Source organism: Pelodiscus sinensis, chromosome 20 (genome assembly GCF_052426305.1).
Source record: "Pelodiscus sinensis isolate ZL-2025 chromosome 20, ASM5242630v1, whole genome shotgun sequence".
In the NCBI taxonomy this organism is placed as follows: domain Eukaryota; kingdom Metazoa; phylum Chordata; order Testudines; family Trionychidae; genus Pelodiscus; species Pelodiscus sinensis.
Window position 1 is genome coordinate 20,012,186 of NC_143071.1, and position 20,450 is coordinate 20,032,635.

Below are 20,450 nucleotides of genomic sequence, written 5' to 3' on the forward strand. Positions count from 1 at the left end.
AGGCAGTCAGAACTGGGCCATGCAGAGCATGAAGCCAGCAAGGGAGCAGAATCCGGGGCTAGCAGCAGAGCCCTGGGACAACAGCATGTCCAGCAACCAGGACCACATGTGGCAGGGACACAAGGCTGGCAGCCAAGACCCTGGGTTGCAGGGGCACGGGACTGGGACACACAAAACTTGGGATGGCTTCAGCACCATTGTGCCTCTACACCAAAGCGTTCATAGCCTAGATAGCTTAACAGAAGCCAAGTTTTTTAAAAAGTAAAATCTTATGAATCATTCTGATTCCTTTCTTGTTTCCCCCACAATGCTCTAGTTGGGACAGTTTTAGCAGCCAAGATCTCAAAATGGTAGCTAATTAATACTTTATGCCACATGAATGCTGAAATTCCAAGCTACTTTCAAAAGGTAAAACCATCTAGCTTGGGTCTTGAGATAGCAGCTGTTAAAATAATGTCAGAACTTAATTGCTGGTACAGAGTAGGGAAGGAGTTATAGCTAATGGTAAAAGAATTTAAAATGGCAATGGACATATGGGATGAATTTAAAGATTGATACAGTATTTGATCTATTTTAAGTACTTATACGGCCTCTTATGGCAGTATACGAATGCTTCATAATCTCATGTACTTAACCTCACACAACCTCCTGTGAGGCAGGGCAGTGCTATTCTCCCTGCCATAGAGATGTGAACTGAGGCACAGAGAAGATAAATTACTTGTTCACGGTCACACAGGGAGTCTGTTGCAGGGTAACTGAACGTGAGTCTCCCAGATCACAGCATAGCACCCTAACCACTGGCCTAGCCATCCTCTCAGTATTACCAGAACTAGAGACTAATCTGTCAAGGTTGGGATTTTCAGAAACCTGAAGGGATCTAGACACCAACGTTCCCTGTAAGCTGAGCACTTGGGCAGCCGGCCAGAAGAGATTCAAGTACTGCCCAACTGACTAGCAGAGCCCCCCCAATGCCCACCGCCAGCAGCATGAGTTTCTACTGGTGGTGCATATCTGCACATGATTCAGTGCACATAAAATTAATTCCACATGTGGATGGAAAAAATAGAGGGAACATTGGTAGACACCCAAATCCTATTGGAAAATCAAAATACCTAACACCTTTGCAAATGTCAGCCTACACTATTTAGCAAAGCATGGAGTCTGTTTTCCAAGTGCACAAACACTTGTTTCTTATCCTGGGGATACATGGACTACTGGACCTTAACGACATTACCTCACTCTAGCAACATAATGATTAGGGAATAAGTGTAGCAAATCCTGGAAGTTGGATTAATGGCATTTTCTATCTTTACTAGGAGCAAGATATAATTTAGGAGCATGCAAGGTACAGGCTTTCGGCTATAGGTCTTATTGGTACAGGATGCTAAGAAAGGTAACTGCCAGGAGGTAACAGATTTAATTGGGATTCTAAGAGAAAGTTCCTACAAAAACCCCTCACTTCTGCAAACCTGCCAGTATGCTGCACATGTCAAAGAAGCAATCGCCCACACAGTGCTCTTGGTTTTCAATCATACTACATACCACCCGGTTTAGTTCTGGGCTGTCAGGGTTGTTGTCCTGGAAATACTCCACGGCCTTTTGGATTCGGGCCATGCAGCCCAAATACTCCTCCAGTCTCCCTGTCGGGCTGCAATGAAAAGAATGCATTCATGAGAAAGACACCAAAAACCTCAGCAATGGATGGAAGATCCATGAAGACCTCAACTCCACTTTCTTCAGTCAGAGATTAAAGGGAATGTTCTGACTGCCTCGGTTCACTGCCACTTCACCCCTGCCACTTGCCAAATCACTAGGCAACTTGGAAAGGCTGGCTTTAAAAAGACCCAATTCAGGTATAGACAGCAGCCCAAATGGCAGCCTATGGTCAGTATTCCATAGTGCTCAGTCTGCAGCCTCTCATTGCTTATGTCAGCAATTGTTTCCTCAGTATTCCTATCAACACACTCAACCCATGGTGGGGCAGGACACTTCATGCTTTACCACCGTAACCCCTCCAGGCAACCCAAGCTCCATGAAAGGGTGCCCAGCCAGTCCACCCAGCAAGGAAGAAAGGAATGAATACAATCGCTAGGTGTTCCACATAGGGATCAGGTGCAGAATGTGTTAAAGCACCCCAGAACAGGATTCTACCCTCAGAGGTAATGTTGTAAGTTCAAGCGGAGTTTCCCTTGAGGCAGACACATCTATGTATTTTAGCAACGTGCATCTGTTTGTCTGGCTGTTCATGAGTCCATTTGTTCAAGAACACCCCCTAAACTATAAGAACAACCAAATTTGGTATGCAGCTTTCTCTTATCTTAACTTAAAGCAAGGTTAGAATTTGGTTGTACCAGGACAATGGGATGTGCCTGGAATTTGATTGTTTCTCATAAAATGGAAAGAGAGGGGTCTGGTAGCAGAAAGTTATACCGTAGAATGACCACAGGGCGACAGCAAAGCATCTCAGTGGGAAGCCTCTGGATGGCAGCAGCCAACACGTCAGCCTGCTCCGGGGAGCAGCTTCTGGCCACTGCCCACTCCCCACCCCCCCACTGGGCAAGCCCAGAGAGCGGTAAAAGGCCTGCAAAACCCTCTCCACCCCCAGGGAGTGCCAGGCCTGTGCAGCCTACCAATCCCACTCCCATATATTAAAAAAAAAAAAAATCAAAGAATAACAAGATTTTTGTGAAACCTGCCCAATCAACTACCCTGATTCAAAACAGACCCGGTACAAAGAGATTCAGCAGAAGAAAGCAGGGTTCTGCTACTTGACCCACCCTTCCTTTATGATCTTCTCTGTATCCTTAGCCACGTGGTAGTAGCTAATGACATGATCCAGACAGGACAAGGTCTTCTCAACATTTTCTTGCAGACGTTGTAGATTCTCTGTCTGCTTATGCACAGGGATGATAGAGTTCTCCAGCTTCATCAAACGACTCTCAAAGGAGGAGAGGATGGAAACCTAAAACCCCCAAAAGAATCAAACAGCATGGAGAATTTCCTTCCACATAAAACACAACTGTATTGTGAGCTAGCGGTTAAGAGGGTAATAGAAATCCAGATTCCCAGCTTCTACTCCTGGCTCTACCACTGAATTGCTTGTCTGCTTGAGCAGATCCCTTAACCCACCTATGCTTCTGCTTTCCAATGTGTAAATGGAAGTAATATTAAACATCACCATATACTTATTAGTATTATATTTAGCATTGGTATAGCACTCAAATCATCATACAACAGGTGCTAGGGAAGTATCCAAAGGGAGATAAACTGTAGCTATCTCAGGTGAGGGGAAAGGCTGAAGCAGAGTTTTTACTCCAGGGGTTCTCAGATTGCAGGTTGGGATCCCAAAATGGGTTGCAACCCCATTTTAATGCTGGGTTCCGAGACTGAAGTTAAAGTCAGAGCTCCGGTGCATGGGGCCAAAGCCCAAGCTGAAGCCTGAGAGCTTCAGCCCTGCAAGTTGGAGCTCAGGTTACAAGTCCCCCAACTTCCCAAGCTCAGGGTAGAGGGGCTCAGGAAGACTCAGGCTTTGGTCCCTTCTCCTGTGGTGATCATTTTTGTCAGAAAAAATAAAAATTCACAAAAAATTAATGAAAAAAATTGTCATTCATTGCAATGAAGTTTGAAAATGCCTGCTTTACTCAATTGTACTGAGTGAATGAAGTTTACGATGGAGAAGTCATTTGACTGATGTTCATAGCCCTGTTCTGCCATGACCATTTGGTTTAGGCACGTACAATCCCGTTTAATTAGTTTATCTAGTTAAACATAACTGGTTAACAATTAAACAGAGGCTGGTGTTTGCAGATTGGCTGGATCGCCGCCTCCCTCCTGCCATGGACAGGGGCTGCTCCAGCCCCCGCCATTTAACAATGTCTGATAAGTATCACCCAGTAAGGGTGATGCTTACCGGTTAACTGATCATCCATTCACATCCCTAATTTGGTTGTCAAGGAACTCTAAGTTTGCAACTAACTTAATTAAGAGGGTAAGTGGCCTCAGCAGAAAATGGATGATATGGAGGAACAAAGTTCGTCCAAGCCCTTCCTTCTCTCCAGCAAGATCATCTCTGTCTTGTCTGAGTTCCACATGCTCTCTCAGCTCCTGGGCAGAGATTTGCAATGCTAGAGGTCACTTTAGTCTCCTTGCAACAATAACAAAAAGTATACAATTCCATCCAGTCAGATTCAGATCCAGCTACAGTGACTGAGACTCAGTTACTAAAACTCAAAAGTAAGAATAAGAAGTGGTGAGGTGGGGTGAGGGAATCCATTAGGCAGAGCATCCAGCAGCCCACCTGTTACACAACACAAGTGCCCATGAGCACATCAATGCCACACTTCTCCTTGGGAATGGACTCCCTAATTAATACCAAATCCAATTCTATGCTTCTGTTCGGATGTGGTGGATTATGGCAATACACAGGCAATACAAAACTGTCAACCAACAATAGATCCTTCAGATCCAGGTTACTGAATTCACTACCAGATGAGTTCAGAAAGATCACCAAGTAAATTGTATTCAGAAATTACTCTTCTACTTGGCTTTCCCAAAGCTCTTCACCCCTGTGCCCTGACACACAGAACAATTAATATTAGCTATTTTACCCCCTGGCTGGAGTGGATTTATTTCTACTGTCATATACTCAGGAGGTACTGAAATACTGAGATGAGCAATGCTATAAATGCACATAAATTAAACCAGATTGAAGGATCATTTGAACTCGTTTCCAGTCCTGGCAAACTTGCACCCCAACACACTTTATAACCTATCCTCAAGATTCTAATCTAAAAACAGTACCCAGTGAACTCATAAGTTTCCCAAGTTGGCAAATCAGAGCTTTCAAAGAAACTCTCAGGAGAGAAAGCACCAGAATCAGAGACCAAGCAAACCATATCCTACCTTTTTAAACTTAGTTTACGGGACCCTGCTTACCATGTTTTTTGTGAGCTGATCACTTTTTTCAAGGCTCTCTCTTATAAAGGACAGTGTTTCTTCTTCCTGACATTGGAATAAAGAAGAATTTATCAGTTCTATATGACAGGTGAATTTCAAACCTTACACAAGATTGAAAGAAAACAGCATTTCTAAGTTCTATTAAAGGAAATATCAAATAATTGAGAAGGAGTTTAAAAACACGTACACTTTTAATTAGAACAGAAACATTAAAATGATATACCTGTTTTTAAATTTCAATACAGAGGCATCTGGATTTAAACACTGTTCTCTAGTGTTATGAATTTAAACACAACAAAACAATGTTAGCAGGTGAGAATCAACTAATAATCTACATACAAAGTAGCACCAGTTTAACTAAAGGTTTAATTTGTTTAAAATCAATTAACCCAGTGTAGCAAACACTCTCAGTTCAATTTAAATCTGTCTTGCCTCTGGTCTACACTACAAATTCAGGACAATGCGAGTCACCTTTCATTGACCTAGCTGTGTATCTGACTACACTCAAACTTGTCTTCCACCGATGTAAGTGCCCTATTATGACAAAGTAATAAATGCCACTTTCCGGCTGGGCTGAAGTAGCGCCCCTGCCGTAGTCAAGAGTTGCTCCAGCCTGGCAGCTTCCAGCCCTGCATGGGATCCCGGTGGTGCTAGAGCAGCATTGAGTTGGGCCAGGGGGCTGCTCCCTGGGTATCGGTTAACTATTACCCAGTAAGCAACACCAATTAAGGTTACATGTTAACATTCCTATCCCCAGATCTGATCATTCCATGTGACTTCAGGGGCCATATCCCTACCTGTGCCATTCCACACCAGAGGTCAGTAAGAAAAACCACAGCTTCACAAATACTGACTTGTGAGACCCATGGTTGCTGTGTGTATACCAAAATGGACATGAATGTTCTTTTTCTCTTGTGTTTGATTTATTTCAGAAGTAAATGTTCTATTTTTAAAATGATGGGATATGGATGATATTATGGGGTGGAGAAATTATGGGAAATTATGCAAAAGCTCTCAAGAAATGGTCTTCTCTTTGCAAGGGAAGAATTCCAGGAGCCTATGGAGTGCTGGAGTCATTCTGTAGATGTCATCTACAGGTTAGGCCCCAGTTGGGGAAAGGGCATGGGGGAGGACTCAGGGGGTCTTTCTCTGGAGGGGGCATGTCACAGGAGCAGAGCTGTACGGTCTGGTTCAGGGGGAGCAAGGAGGTCTCAGTTCCAGGGAGGTCTGCCTAGCAGGCTCAGTTCCAGAGGAGTGGAGCTGTCCAGGCAGGAATCTGGTTCCAAGGAGGCTCCCCTGAGCCCCAAATCGTGGGAACGTTCTGGGGGCCAATTCCAGGGGAAATGGAGCGGTTTAGGGAAGGCGGATCCCAGACTGCACTGCAGGGAAAGGCCTCTCACTAGAGGCAGTGTCCCTGCCTAGGGAGTGAGGGCCCTACAGTGTGGGTGGGTAGCAGGGAGGGTCTCCCTAGGGCAGGTGGGGGAGCAGCAGTGGGGTGAGCTGTCCGAGGGGGGCAGTCCGGGGGGGGATGCTGGAGCTGTGAGGGAGGGAGTCTTTTAAGGGGCTGTACAGGGGCGGCGCTGTCCTGGGGGCGGGGGTGGAGCAGGCAACGATGTGGGGGTGTCGGGGTCTCCCCGGGCCCAGCGCAGCGCCCCCCGCTACCTGCTTGAGCTTGTCCTCTATCTCCCGCCTGCGGGCAGAGGCCTCATCCGGAGGGATCATCCTGCCGCGGAACCGCTGGGCACAGCCAAGGGGCACCGGCCTGCCAAACACCCACAGCCCGGCCGTGCCCGCCACTGTCAGTCAGTCTCCCCACTTCCGCCTCACGCCCGCCGCCGTCAGCGCCGAGCCGCCATGTTGAGCGCGGCAGATGGCTATGCGCCTGCGCCCCGCCACACACCACCATCTTGGAACCAGTACTCATGCGCAGATCCAAGACTTTAGGGCTCGGCTTGCGAGCAGAAGTACGCTTGCGCGTCTCCAATGCGCGCCATATAAAGAGTGGCAGGCCCTTGGAACGATGTTCATAGACCGCCATATTGGGCGTGTCCACTGGAGCGCGCTCTTGTCATGTTCACTACTGGATTGGTGGGGGGCAGGGGAGGTGTATCGGTAGTGCCTGGGGAGGGAATTGCAGGCATGAGTTAAATACAGCACACTTGCTGTTACACTCCCTGGGCCTCATCCCTCTGCCAACAGTGATTGGCTGTGGGGATCGCTGACTTGCACATACCTTCTCCAGTGCAGGGTAGTCAGTGATGTGCTAATTTTATGGGGGGGGGCATGGTGGGGAAATATTCTGCTTTACACTATGTTTCTAGCTGTCAAGGGTTTCCCAGCCAGGTAACCTAATTCCCACTTCCCCTAAAGTGACCAGACGTCTTCCTTTGAGAAGGATAGTCCTCCTTTTGAGGGGCTTGTCCTCCGCAATAATTATGTCCTCCTTTTGTCCTCCTTTGAAAAAAATTGTCCTTCTTGTTCTACTTTACCCAAAAAAAATACCGTATCCCTTTTTTTTTTTTTTTTTTTTTTTTTTGTTCCACCAAAAAATACCAGATGTCTGGTATTTCTTGGGAGAAATATACAAGTGTGTGTTTTTTGTCAACTCAGTGTCCTCCTTCCACATTTCCAAACCCTTACTGTATATTAGGAGAGCAATCAATCAGTCTCAAAAGGTCTTCCATGGATCCCAAAAACCATTGCCCATTTTTAACAGATTGTTTCCTCATCTGTTACACCAGTGGTTCTCAAAGTGTGGTCTGTGATTGCCTTTGCAGGTGGGCTGTGGGCTTGCCCTCTCTCCCTCCTCTCCCTCTAGTTGCAAGCAGAGAGTCCTCACTGGCACTCCAGCCTTGTATAGCCCTTTCTCCCTGCAAGGTTGGCTTCCTGCTGCAGGATGGGGGAGCCCTAAGCCTTGTGGGTCAGATCTAGCTCATAGGGGGAGGAAGTGGTTCCATATGCTGCCACTCCCCCTCTCACTTGGCTGGGGAAACTGCAGCGCAGGAAACTGCTCACATGGGCTATGTCTACACTGGCGGGTTCTTGTGCAAGAACTCTCGCGCAAGAAAATGTCCACACTGCCATGTGCGAGCTGTGCTTTTGCGCAAGAGCATCCATGGCAATGTGGATGTTGTCTTGCGCAAGAAACCTCTGATGACCATTTTAGCCATAGGGCTTTCTTGCGCAAGAAATCCCTGCCGAGCGTCCACACTGCCCTCTGTGCAAGAGCTCCTGTGCAAGAGGGCTTACACCTGTTAAAAAAGAGCATAGCTCTTGCACAAGAAGCCCTCTCTTACCACACTGTACCGTAAATCTTCTTGTGCAAGAGCAGGTGGGTAGTGGATGCTTTCCTGAAGAACGGCTGTTCTTGCGCAATAACCCACCAGTGTAGACATAGCCTCGGAGACTTTCCCCACTACGTGGGCAGGGGACCTTCTCAGGTCTCTTTTAGCTCTATGGTTCTATGATTCTACTCTCATTTCCTGGAATTCCAGCCAGACCTCCACCCCTCTCCTGCATCCGACTTCCCTGCCAGACCCTCCTCCCCATCTTCCCAGTCCACTCCTGCTCCCATTTGGTCATCATGGGTGGTTGCTGGTGGTCCACAAAAGGTTTGTTTTGAGCAGGGTGGGACACAGACCAAAAAGTCTGAGAACCACGGTGTTACACAATTTACATTATGTTCAGGGAGACAGCCATGTAACTATTAAGACATTTTAGGATCAGGCAATCTTCTGTAACCCTCCCTTTCCTCACTGGAGTACTCAGGAGCAGACCACTCTCTCGCCTGTGTGTCTGAGCACCAGATGTTTTTAACATTAAAGGAGATCCTGAGTGTCCCTATGGTGATGCTGGGTAGATAGGGATCTCCTTGCTATCCACCCGCTTGTGGCAGTCTCTTGCTTCTAAAGCAGGGGTGGGCAAGATACCTCTTGCAGCCCAGATCTGGCTAAGCCGCCCAGTCCAGCCCATGGACACCCTGCTAGGACCCTCTAGCATACAGCAGCAACTGTTTTAAGAGCAGGGCTGCTCTCTACGCCTCTACTCCTGGGGGAGGTGGAGGCTTCAGGTGATCACCCTGCCTCCAGCCCAATACTCAGCTCCTATTGGCTGGAAACAACCGACCAATAGGAACTCACCCCAGCCAATCTCTCTGCGCTTATTGGCCAAAACCAAACATCCAATGTGAGCTGAGAGATTGCCCTGGGGGATGGAGGCAGCATAAGCCTCTCCCCCCTCCCAGACCTGAGTCCCACATGAAGGGAACCTCTTGCAGTTTTAAGTGGTTTGGGGCTGCCGCAGTCAGGGAGCCCAGCCTGTCTTGGGGTGCTGCAGGCTGGGAGATGCTTAGGTAAGCTCCTCCTGGCCAGAGCCTGCCTCTGGCACCCCAGCCCCTCCTGCACCCCATTTCCCTTCCCCAGGTCACCATCCAAACCATATGCATCCCTCCCCCCCAGGTCACAACTCCCTCCCAGACCCTGGGACTCCGACTCCCCTTCCCCAGCACTTTCCCAAACAGCCACAGTTACTAAAAGTACCTTCTATGCAGGCTTTTCAGAGCCATGGGCATAGCCCATGGCAGGTGGCTGTTGCAGCTGAAGCCAGCTGTTCATAGTGGTGCTGGGATTGGGGTACACCCTGGCCCCCTGAGACTTCCAGCACCAGCCCTAACCCCTAGAATCCCAACTCTTCCACTACCCCCCAGTGCCAGCCACTGACCTGAGTTCCCTGCACCCAGTGCCAGCCTCCTATCCTCAGAGCCCAGCAGTGCCAATCCATCGTCCCAAAAGCCTCATTGCCAGCCCCATCCCTTAGAGCCCACCACCACCAGACCCCCCAGTGCCAACTTCCTGTTTCCAGAACCCCACTGCACCCAATCCCCCCAGACCTCCGCCAGTGCCAGTCCCCAATATTAGCCCCATCCCTAGAGCCCTCCCAGTGCCAGCCTCCCACTTTTTAGAGCCCCCCAGCACTAGCCCCACCCCGGGAGCCCTCAGTGCCTGCCTCACCTCCCCCCACCTAGCCCTGAGGTGCCTCTTAACCACAAGCTGAGTGCTGCTGCCCAGGTCACAGCTGCTGTAAGGCTGCTGTGCAAGGCTCTGTGCAGCTCTTCCGCCACGTAGCGAATTGCTCTTCTGTGTCTGGGAGGAGACCCCCCCACTCCTGCTGGTTGGTTGAAAGGTGGGGCCATATACAGGCACTGGTCCTTGCACCAGTGGCTAGGAACTGCTGGCCTGCTAGATCCAAGCCAACAGGCTTTCAGCAGCAGGCTCTAGCTTTGAGCAGCAGCTCCTGGACTAGAAAAAGGTTCCACAGCAGCAGTCTGGCTCCTCTTTCCAAATTGGAGCCCACCAACTCTCTTTCTGCACTGCCTACAAGAGAGCAACAGTTTTCCCTCCTTTTCCCCAAGGGCTCATAGGAGTTGTTGTCTCTAGGGCTAGACTGCAGCACAAAGGATCCCCCCAGTAAAAATTAGAGGCTCCTTTAGTAAAGGGAGCCTACACTTCCCTTTTAAAATACCAGCTGAGTGTAAGAAGGGGGAATGTTGACTAGTAGTTTTAGTCGGGGTTGCCGCCTCTGAGCTAGGGCTCCTGGTTGCTTGTTATAGTTTGGCTACTGATCGGGAGCAGTCACTTGATCCACTTTTGGCTCTATTTACTCAACCTGTTGCTTTGCTCTTCAGTTTACCTTATTGCAAAAATGGGTATTATACCACCACCCTTGCAGACATGTCACAAAGATTCATTAATCCTCTAATTCTCAGAATCTGTAGCTGGAGAGTGCCACTGAAGTGCAAACCAGTATTATTGATATCATATGTGAGTTTGCCTTTGGCATTGCAGTTACAAAATGGGTAGCTAAAGACCAGGGCTCAGGGGCTTCCCATTAATGTAGGGCTGGGGAACCTTTTCTGGACCTTTTCTGGGGCCACTGACTCACAGAAAAATCAGTTGGGCCACAAGTGAGAAGGAAAGCCCCCCCCCCCCAACCCTCACTGACATGGTCCCCAACTTAGGAGAAAGATACTCCCCACATTCCCCTTGCACACCAGAGCCTAGGGCTAGCCTAGTAGATTTTGTGTGCTCCAGCCCCGTGATGGGACGGTGGGGGGCTGGAGTGCCACTGCGAACTCCCCAATGCTGGGGGGAGGTGGCTGAGCTTCAGGGGCTAGATCCAGGCAAGGTGGGGGCTACAAGCTTGAGGTTCCCAAACCCTGCCTTAGTGTTTGGCTACTGCCGTGGAGGCCAACAGTGCCATACCAGTTAGCATTAATGGGAGCTACGCAATGTGTCTACGTCTAGACTGGCATGATTTTCCGCAAATGCTTTTAACGGAAAAGTTTTCTGTTAAAGCATTTGTGGAAAAGAGCGTCTAGATTGGCACAGATGCTTTTCCGCAAAAGCACTTTTTGCAGAAAAGCGTCCATGCCAATCTAGACGTGCTTTTGCGCAAAAAAGCCCTGATCATCATTTTCGCGATCAGGGCTTTTTTGCGCAAAACAAATCTGAGCTGTCTACACCAGCCCTTTTGTGCAAAAGGACTTTTGCCCGAACGGGAGCAGTGTAGTATTTCCACAAGAAGCACTGTTTTCAGAAAGTAGGAAGTCAGTGTTCTTGTGGAAATTCAAGCGGCCAGTGTAGACAGCTGGCAAGTTTTTCCGCAAAAGCAGCTGCTTTTGAGGAAAAACTTGCCAGTCTAGACACAGCCTGTGCTTCCTGCCAGTGGAGATGAGAGTAAGTCTCTAGACATTCTGAAATTCATATCAGCACTCCCACCTTCTCTTGATAATTTTCTTCTCCAAGTGCCTTGCATGGTGCGGATACAGAGGCATTTGGACACTGAGGAGAGCTATAAAAGTACCTAGAGAGAGTACACATATAAAGACAGGTAGAGGGCATCCCCCAAAAGTACTCATAGCCTGTAGCAGCCACCAGTTCTTGATTCCTGCTGAGCCTTCCAAAAGGAAAGCCACACAAAAAAATCATACATCGAATACTGTTGCTGTGACAAGGAGAAGAGTAATTTCAGTGAGACAAAAGATCCGCAACATGCAATGAATTCCCAGAACATGTGAAATGCAGCACATCCGCCAGGTGTCCCCAAGCACCAGCTTTCCTCCTTTTACTACTCAGTTGGGGAGAAGAGGCATTTGTTTGGCAGAGTCTCTACAGCTAGCCTCCAACCAAAAAAGGCACACGAGGGATTTTCCAACTACCAGCCATAGGGGAATATTGTTTTAGATAATTCATCCAAGCCAATTCACCCTCCAAAACCCTTCACCTCTTGTGTTCCAATGTAATTTATTTGTGACAATCCTTTGGGGGTGGAGGAAAAAGTCTTAATGCCACAGGTCAAGGTAAATATTGTGTTGTAAGCTATTTAGCAAACAATTGTGTTAATATACAGGGAAGTGGGAACTATGTTACCTGGCTGGGAAGCCATTGGCAGCTAGAAGCATAGTATAAATCAGGACATTTCCCCATCGTGGTCCCCTGTAAATGAATCAGCACATCACTCACTGCCCAGTTTTCCTGAATCCATTACTGGGGAAGGGAGCTGTATTGTAATGGTTAAAACAAACAATGAGATGTGGTCTGTTGTTAAATCAGAATATCAGCTCTTTGGCTCAGGGACTATAATTTACTATTTGTTATACAGCACCTAGCACAATGAGACTATAATTTAGGGGAGGCTTCTAGGCCATACACATTTTTAATAAAACAAAAATTAATCTCAAAATGCTATGCAGATAAGTAACAGAGTATCACAAGTATCTGGAGGGTAGGAATTATCATCCCCATTCTACTGAAGGAAAAATGGAGATGGAGAAAGATTAAGTGACTTACCCAAGGTCACATATCAAGTCAATTGCAGATATGTGGCTAGACACCCCTCCCCCCAAGAGTCCTGACTTCAAAAAATAGCCCCCTCCCAGCTCCAACCATTAGAAAGTATTACCTCCCAAACAGAAAGGGCACCTTGTCCCCTATGAACATCCATCTCTACTGTTCCACAGGGAGCTGGGTGGAGGAGTTAGATTTATTTGCAGATGATGCCACACTGTTGGCACCAGACTCACTTGCTGCCCTCGTACTGCTCTCAGCAACCAAGAATGTTGCCGTTATGGGGCGTTGTCCTTTCATCAGGATACCATCCAGTCGTTTTTGGTTGTTTGCTTTTTTCATTTTATTTGCAGCTAGTAAAACCCTCCTAGAATCTTGAGGGAGAAGGGAAGAGTCCCTCGCCTTTTTCCTCCATTTGGCAAACATTGATTCCCCCACCCCAGTGTTTTGGATGGAGCTGAAATTAAACCAGGAGCTGTCTTTGTTCAACAACTTCAGTGTGAATTACAGAGCACCTTATCGTGCAGCAGACAGCTGTGTTTGTGCGCCCGCCTCATCGAATGGGGGTGCATTCAACAGTGTGTTTTGCATGTGAAATTATCTGGCTGTGATCATGCAGACATGGCGTGCAGGCTCAGTGGAGGTTTCTAGTTTGAAGGCTTTGGCCCTATGTGTGTGGGGGAAAAGAACCTTACTTCAGACCCACTCTCCCGCTTCCCATGTTGGGTCAGTGCCTGCATCCCCTTTCAGATGCCTCAGGGCTGAGTCTGACGGCCAGATAATGATTCAGAAGTATCCTACAGATATTTGAGACATTGATGGGAATACAGAGATGTCAGATTAGTTCCTTTCCTCCCAAATGTGTGCTGTCCCTAAAAGTCCTTCTGCCGCTGTGGCTGCATATGCAGCATCCTCCTGATCCTTTACGTCAGAGCTTGCAGTCTCAGTCAATGGAAAGCCTAAGCTGAAAGGGCCACCGATGAGAGCTTTCCAAGTTCCAGCCTTTTTCTACACCATGCAATGATCTTACTGTATGTTTGCTTCCCTTCCACTGTTCCCCTTGCCCACAACTAAGGGGCTTGGATGCCAGAGGTGCTGGCTAGACTGTGACCCCCTTGACATTCGTTTGTTTGAAGTGCTTCTGAACACAGCTTTATGTTTGCCCTGAAAGGCCAGTGAAAAGGCTTTGCTCCCTCCCTATGGAATTACTTGGTCCATTAAGGAAAAGAGGTGGAGCTGGGTCAGATTGCCAGAGGAGAGCCACATGGTATGGGCCATCTCTCAGGTACCAATCCTGCCCCCTGGTTTCCCCCCGGCAGGTTTGCTCTTTTCACCCACGGAACTGAATTTGGGGTGGAGGGTTTGAAGTTTCCAAGCTGGCCTTGTTTTCACAGAACCCTAGGAAGCACCTGCCACTAATCAATTAGTCACCTAGTCAGGCAAGCATAGTCAATAAACGTACAATCACCAGATAATCACAAATCACCAATAAATCACCAGTCCAAACGCAAATCACAGATATGTCGCCACATCTAACAAGGGACTTCAGTTCAAACACTGAATGTGGGTAAAACATGGTACCACTGACGAGGGAGCAGCTAAGGAGACAATAAAAACAGTGGCTGTTTCTTTAAAAAATAAATAAAAAACGGAAGGCCGGGGCACTGAGTGGCTAAGGAGATTTTGCCTCCAGATCCACTCTCTTCCATCCTGGTAATGATTGAAAACTGTCACCATCTGATGGCTGTCGGGTGGCCTATGTGAAATGAGTCCCAGTCCTGTTCTGTAGGGTGACTCCCCCTCCCTCCAAAAAACAAACTGTCATCAATTTTTATCTGACTCAGCAGGGAGAGCAAGAACTGCATGGCTGGGGACCAAGCCCCCGATGAGCCCTGCGGGGTAATGATGATGCATGACCATGTGGTTGGGTGGAGATGCTGGAGCTGTGCAAGAAATTCTTGGGAAAAGATTTTGAGGGATTAAATGTAAGGATCCCAGCAAGGTGACAATAACTCATGGGTCCTCCTGTTGTCCCCAGCAAATGCAGACAGATTAAGGGTTCTGTCTGGATTTAGTGCCGGTGAAAGAGCACTGGCAGCCAGACCTGGAGAAGAAGCCCTCCCCTTCCCCTAGATAGGCAACGCGGGGCAGCAGCGGGGCAAGCTTCCCTCCTGCTGGCTTGGTTAAAGGAGACAAAGACAGGAAGGAAGACTCGCCCTGCATCAGCCGAGGAGGAGGGGCAGCTCTGGGGATGTACTGCTCTCCCCAGACTTCCAACGGAGGAATGGAAGCTGTGCTCCCACCGGGCCCCTTTTCTGAGGGGCCCCCTGGTTTGCAAGGAGAGCTCAGCCCCTGGGCCCCATTCAGTATTTGGCCTCTGCTGTTCTCCAGCCAGTGGCAGGGCTGAGTCCAACTGCTGAGCAGGGATTTAGAAAAGGTGGAAGGGCTCGTTGCAGTGGCCTGTCTCCTTTTCTCTGCAGCTCCTCAGCTCTGTCGTCCAACCGCTTGTGTGGACCAACCTGCCAAACCACCCAAAAGAGGGAAACTTCTTGACCACAAGCTTCTGTTTGCTTGGCTGAGGGGAGCGGAGTGGAAGGCCAGGAACGGAGTTATGAGAAGCTGAGCCAGATTTAGAGCCATTGTCTCCAGGGGAGAGACATGCAGGGAGGTTACTCTAGGGAAATGGGAGGGGAGGGGCGCACAAAGCCTGCAACTTTCCCCAATCTTAAAGGAGGAGGAAACACTGAACTATAAAGGCCACATTCTTGTTGGTGCCCCAGCAACGAAATTGCAGCAGGTTGTAGGAATGGGAGGTCAGGGGTGGAGAGTTAGCGGAAATTGAGTGCCCCCATGCTGGCCCCTCTAAGACTCATGGAGAAACCACAGATCTCCCACAACAGGAGGGGGCATTGCAGGATGTGCCCTAGAGAGGTCTAGAGGTCAGGGGCCTTGATACACACACCAGTGTGCGGCAATCAGCCAGAAATGGCCTTTCTGCATCACCCCCATGCCCACTTTGAAGCCCAAGGGGGTTGATAGCTTGGATTGCAGCTGGTAGTTGTTTGGAGGCTGAGGGTCCTATGAGCAGTACCCTACATGACCACATAAGTACCCTAGGCCACCAATGGATGTACCAGTGCTGCTCTAAATAGATTTCCAGTCCACTCCATGTGTCAAACAGCTGTGACATTCTAGTTTGGGAACATAATTAGAACCCACTCCCATCTTCAGTGTAAGACTGATCACAGGCATCCAGATGGCTTTTTTCCACCAAGAACTTTCTCAATAATGCACCACAGTCATCAAGGCTATTACTGTCTCCAAGAAAACTGTCTGGCCCTTTTGCAGGGGGCAGAACTCCCCCAGGTGTCTCTTCTAGTCCTGTACAGCAATAGCTTCCCCCAGCTGAAACTGATTTAAGAGGAGCCTTTCTGCAGAGTGAAGCAAAGCAGGGAACATGTAGATTTAGCACTGGTCAGGGAAAGTCGGCAAGGGGGCTTTGGCCAACTGCCAGGTCATCAGATCCATTCTCAGTGCGGGAAGCCTCCTTATTACCAGGCAGCATGAGGCAGGAGAGGGAAAGAGCAGCCCTTGTTATTGCAGGCATTGGGACAGACTAGTCCGATTAAGCTGAATAATAATACCCTGGGGCCCCTGCGGTTGCTAGATTGCAGTGCAGGGAGCAGAGCTTTTCCAGTGTCACTTGCAGAGCAGCGAGACAGGTGACCGTGCTCACGTGCAGCCGAAGCAGCAGCAGCATTTGGAAACAAGAGGAAGTAAACACAGAAAAAGTCTCTGAATGGAAATCTGTTCCTCGGTATCGTTTGGCCAGGGGCACCCGTTGCGCAAGGCTAACGATTTTGTTTGCAGTGTGTGTTGAACAAAGATAGATTTGATATGCCGAGAACGTCATTGCACGGGAGGCTGTGGTCAGCTCCGGGCTCTCCAGCTCTGACTATGATTTCTGTACAGTTCAAAACAGTTACTGCTGTCATGCTATTTAAAGAGCCCTGTAGCTTAGATACAACTTTTAAAGGTAGGTTACAAGAGCCAGTGTCAGAGGCATAGAGAAACGGGTGGAAATTATAACAATATTTTGCACTACTCTAATGTTTTCCATCCAAGGATCTGAAGGCACTTGGGAGACATAGCCCCAAAACACACCCGGGAGGTAGGAAGAAGTAGCTAGCCCAATTTACAGATGGAGAAACTGAGGCATGGAACACTGAAATGATCAGCCTAGAGCTGCACAGTAACTCAGTGGGAGAGCTGGGAATAGAAACCAGATTTTTGGATTCCTAGTGTTCCCTCTCATGTTCCGAAGAACTGTCACCCGAAGGATATGATTTTGATCAGAATCTGGCGAAACAGGCCAAGTATTAGCCGTTCCAGAAGTAAATTGTTTCCTACACTTCTACTGTGGTTAAATGTCTCCTTAATGTCACAAAAAGATTCTTGCTTTAAAACTGATAACTTCTTTCCTGCAAAATTAAATGTGTTACTAAAACTGCTGCAGTTGCTGTAGGCCCTGCACATATAGCAGTGTAAGCATGCTGTGGCTGCAGACGAGCACGTGTGGATAGCGAGGTATTTGTGAAGTTTGACAATGCCCCTTTGAGTCCTGAGACTGCAGGTTTCACAGTATGCTACAACGAGGAAAGATTACGGCTGTGAGAAATCCACAAAAGGCTTTTTGCATTTGCTGTGGGAGAGGAGAGAGAGAGAACAGAGTCCAGAGCAGCCCAGGATTAACATAAAATTACAAAACCTTCATTATTGCTTGAAGGGACATCCCACACTGGGAGCGCTCCCCCACCCCAGATTCCTCCTCCCCTTCCCGCGTGACCTCCCAGTGCCCTAGAATGATAAAACGCATGGGAACAACCTCTCCGGAGCCACCAACTACCATCCCCATGCCCCCCTCCCCGTGCCTACAGACACAGAAACTATTATCCGTTTCATTGGGTCATCCAGATTTCAGTTGCAGACAGGGTTATAATAAGGGTGGGTGTGCGTGTATGTGAGAGATCACACAGGTGCTTGTACGGAAGCAAGAGAGAGCGCGCGAAGGGGAATATCCATGAATTGAGAGGTCCAAATGTTAGAAGGGAACCATCAAAGAACTTTTCCCTTTTGTTAAAGTCCCTTCAGGGGTCATTGTTTATAACAGCACCTCCCTGGAAGCTTGATGCTCAATTCCGGCAACTCCAAGCACCTCTGGAAGGTGGGAAATGGGAATTCCAGGTTCTCAGCACATCAGGATTCAGCCCTGAATCACTCAGGGCATATCCAGCCTGAAAAGGTGCATCTACACTGTACTCATAGCTGGAAATAAGCTATGCAAATTGCATGGCTTCTTTTGAGTCAATTTTGGAATCGCTTATTTAGAAATTTGGCGCTGTCTACACAGCACTTATTTTGAAATAAATCGCTATTCCAAGATATCCCTTGCTCCTCATGGAATGAGGTTTACTCTACAGGGACGTCGGAATAGCGAGCCTGTTATATTTTGAAGCAACGGGTGTCTTCAGAAGATGCGGAATAGCTATTTGGAGATACCTCCGGTATCCCAAAATAGCGCTACAGTGTAGGCGTAGCCAAAATGGCCAAGTGCACCTCTCCTCCTCTCCCTGCTCCACATGCCAGAGCTATAGCCAAGAGTCCCCTCACCACCAGCCCCTGATGACAACGGGCCAAGCCAGAGCAGCCATAAGGAAGAAGCAGGGTTACAGCAGACAGGTACAGAATGGTGTCGCAAGGCAGCACCATGCTGGGACGGTGACAGAGCAATTGCACAGGCCAGGTGCTCAGTATGTAATGGCTGCTTAGGTCCAGACTTTCTCTTCAGTCTCATTGGCTGTGTATAAATCAGTTTAGTGCTGGTGAGATTTACTAGGTAGGCAGCCCTGGAGAATGTGATGCTCAAAGCAGGCACAGCATGGGCAGCAGTGCACTCCCACCAACCCATTTCCCACTGAATTCTGAGCGTCTCCTTCATCTCCTGGGAACTGAGCTGAGACCACAAACTCATTGACCCGGAGACCTGACTAGGACTGAGGAGTGGTTTTTGGTCACTCCTGGCCTGGTTTGGAACTGATGAGAGGCCATGGCCAGTGATCACAGCACTTGCAAGGGATTCACTTTCCTTCTCTTTAAAATTTGTCTGGGGCCCTTTTGTCCCAGCATGATTCAAAACAGAGACCCTCAATGCTCTCAGAGTCAGGGCTTTGAAACAGCGATTAGTCTCCCAGATGAACAAGGGTGCAGGGTCTGGCACTCTGGATCCGGGCAATTCCATTTTGCAATTTGTTGGTGTCATGATGCCCTCTCCATGGGCCACAGTGGCAATTGAAACTTAGAGCGTTGGCTGAAATGCATAGGTCTCCACCACTTGAGGTAAAGGAGTGGCTTCATGGCTGCAGTAGTAGGCTGTTAGCCTCTTTGTGGATCAGCCACTAGAAGGGAACACAATATATTTAGCCAGAGTGTTACCATCAATACCATGGGGTCTGAGTGATCGATTAGCAACAGGATCCCTCCGGAGAAGCTGAAAGTCTGTCACCCAAGGCCCTGCTCCTGTGCCCATTGAAGTCAATGGTAAAACTCTGATAGTGGCAAGATGGGGCCCTGTAGGTGGATTAGTTCCCTGTGACAGAATATGCTTGGCTGGCCCCTGAGAAAGACACCAGGCTGATATCCCAGAATGAACCCCTTCTAATACATTGCAGGCACAAGCTATGGCCTCCCTTCCCTGTGCTTTTTGCCCAGGCAAGTATGGTCCTGTTGGGAAAGCCGGCCCTCTGCACGGATAAGGGCCTGAGTAGTAGTCACTAAACGGCTATTTGTAAATGAATGATCAGGATTAACTAGCCTACATGTTACAGTGTTTGCATAGTATTGGGCCCCCTGCAACTCTGAATCCTCCATTTACTCTGTCCAAGGTCCAGGGGCACAGACAGAGCCCATCAGCAGGCAGAGATGAAGAGATTTGGTAGGCTAGAGATAATCCCTCCCCCACTTCTCTTTCTCCCCTGGGTTTTTGCCAGGGGTCCTGGGACCACCAGGAAGCCAACCTATACAGGAGAAGAATGAGATACTAATGGCTGCCCAGATCTCATGTGCACAAGCCAAGAAAGGTCTGTAGGTCTCCAATCCAAAAAGCTGTGGAAGGAAATTCCCAGCCAGACCTGGAAGAGAGAGTCTGATATTACCAGAGTGAGTGAGGACAGGCGCTGGCCCCGCATGCAGAGTAGCGACTGCACCCAGTGCTGCCTGGACTTCATGTCAGGTGAAATGCAGAATCACAATGTCCATCACTGGGCAAATCTATGCACCATCCTGCAGAGACCCAGAGGGCAGGAAAGGTGGCCTGCGATGACCTTTCCACCTCTGATATCTCTAGATCACCCCGACTTCGGCATCACAGTCAGGGCAATCCAATTTCGGACAGCCATAGAGATGGGTATTTTATTTTCCTGTGTCTGCTGGTTTAAAACAAACTGCTCTGCAAACAGAGGTCCAACCTGCCAGCTCCTCTCATTCCTCATAACTTGTCTGCTACATCCCGGTCCTAAGGCTGATGAACACATCCCATTTCACTGACAAGAGAGTAGGTGCCTGTAGAGACAGAACTAGAGGGGAAATCATTTG

The 20,450-nt window shown here is 48.5% G+C and overlaps 1 protein-coding gene across 10 annotated transcripts in view; it reads right to left on the reverse strand.

The window, feature by feature from the left end:
- Nucleotides 1–6,806, reverse strand: part of EXOC7 (exocyst complex component 7) — a 31,520-nt gene extending 24,714 nt beyond the window's left edge. For 3 of the 10 annotated variants that reach the window (XM_006136469.5, XM_006136466.5, XM_075903622.2), the window contains exons 1-4: nucleotides 6,619–6,803; nucleotides 4,936–5,001; nucleotides 2,778–2,962; nucleotides 1,543–1,648 (exon numbers count right to left, since the gene is read on the reverse strand). In XM_006136469.5, coding sequence (XP_006136531.1) covers nucleotides 1,543–1,648; nucleotides 2,778–2,962; nucleotides 4,936–5,001; nucleotides 6,619–6,678 — 417 coding nt within the window. In that variant the 5' untranslated portion in view covers nucleotides 6,679–6,803. Of the gene's footprint in view, nucleotides 1–1,542; nucleotides 1,649–2,777; nucleotides 2,963–4,935; nucleotides 5,002–6,618 lie in introns of all 10 variants that reach the window. The other 7 variants (XM_006136460.5, XM_006136459.5, XM_006136462.5 and 4 more) reach the window with 5 other exon arrangements.
- Between the last annotated feature and the right edge of the window lie 13,644 nt (nucleotides 6,807–20,450).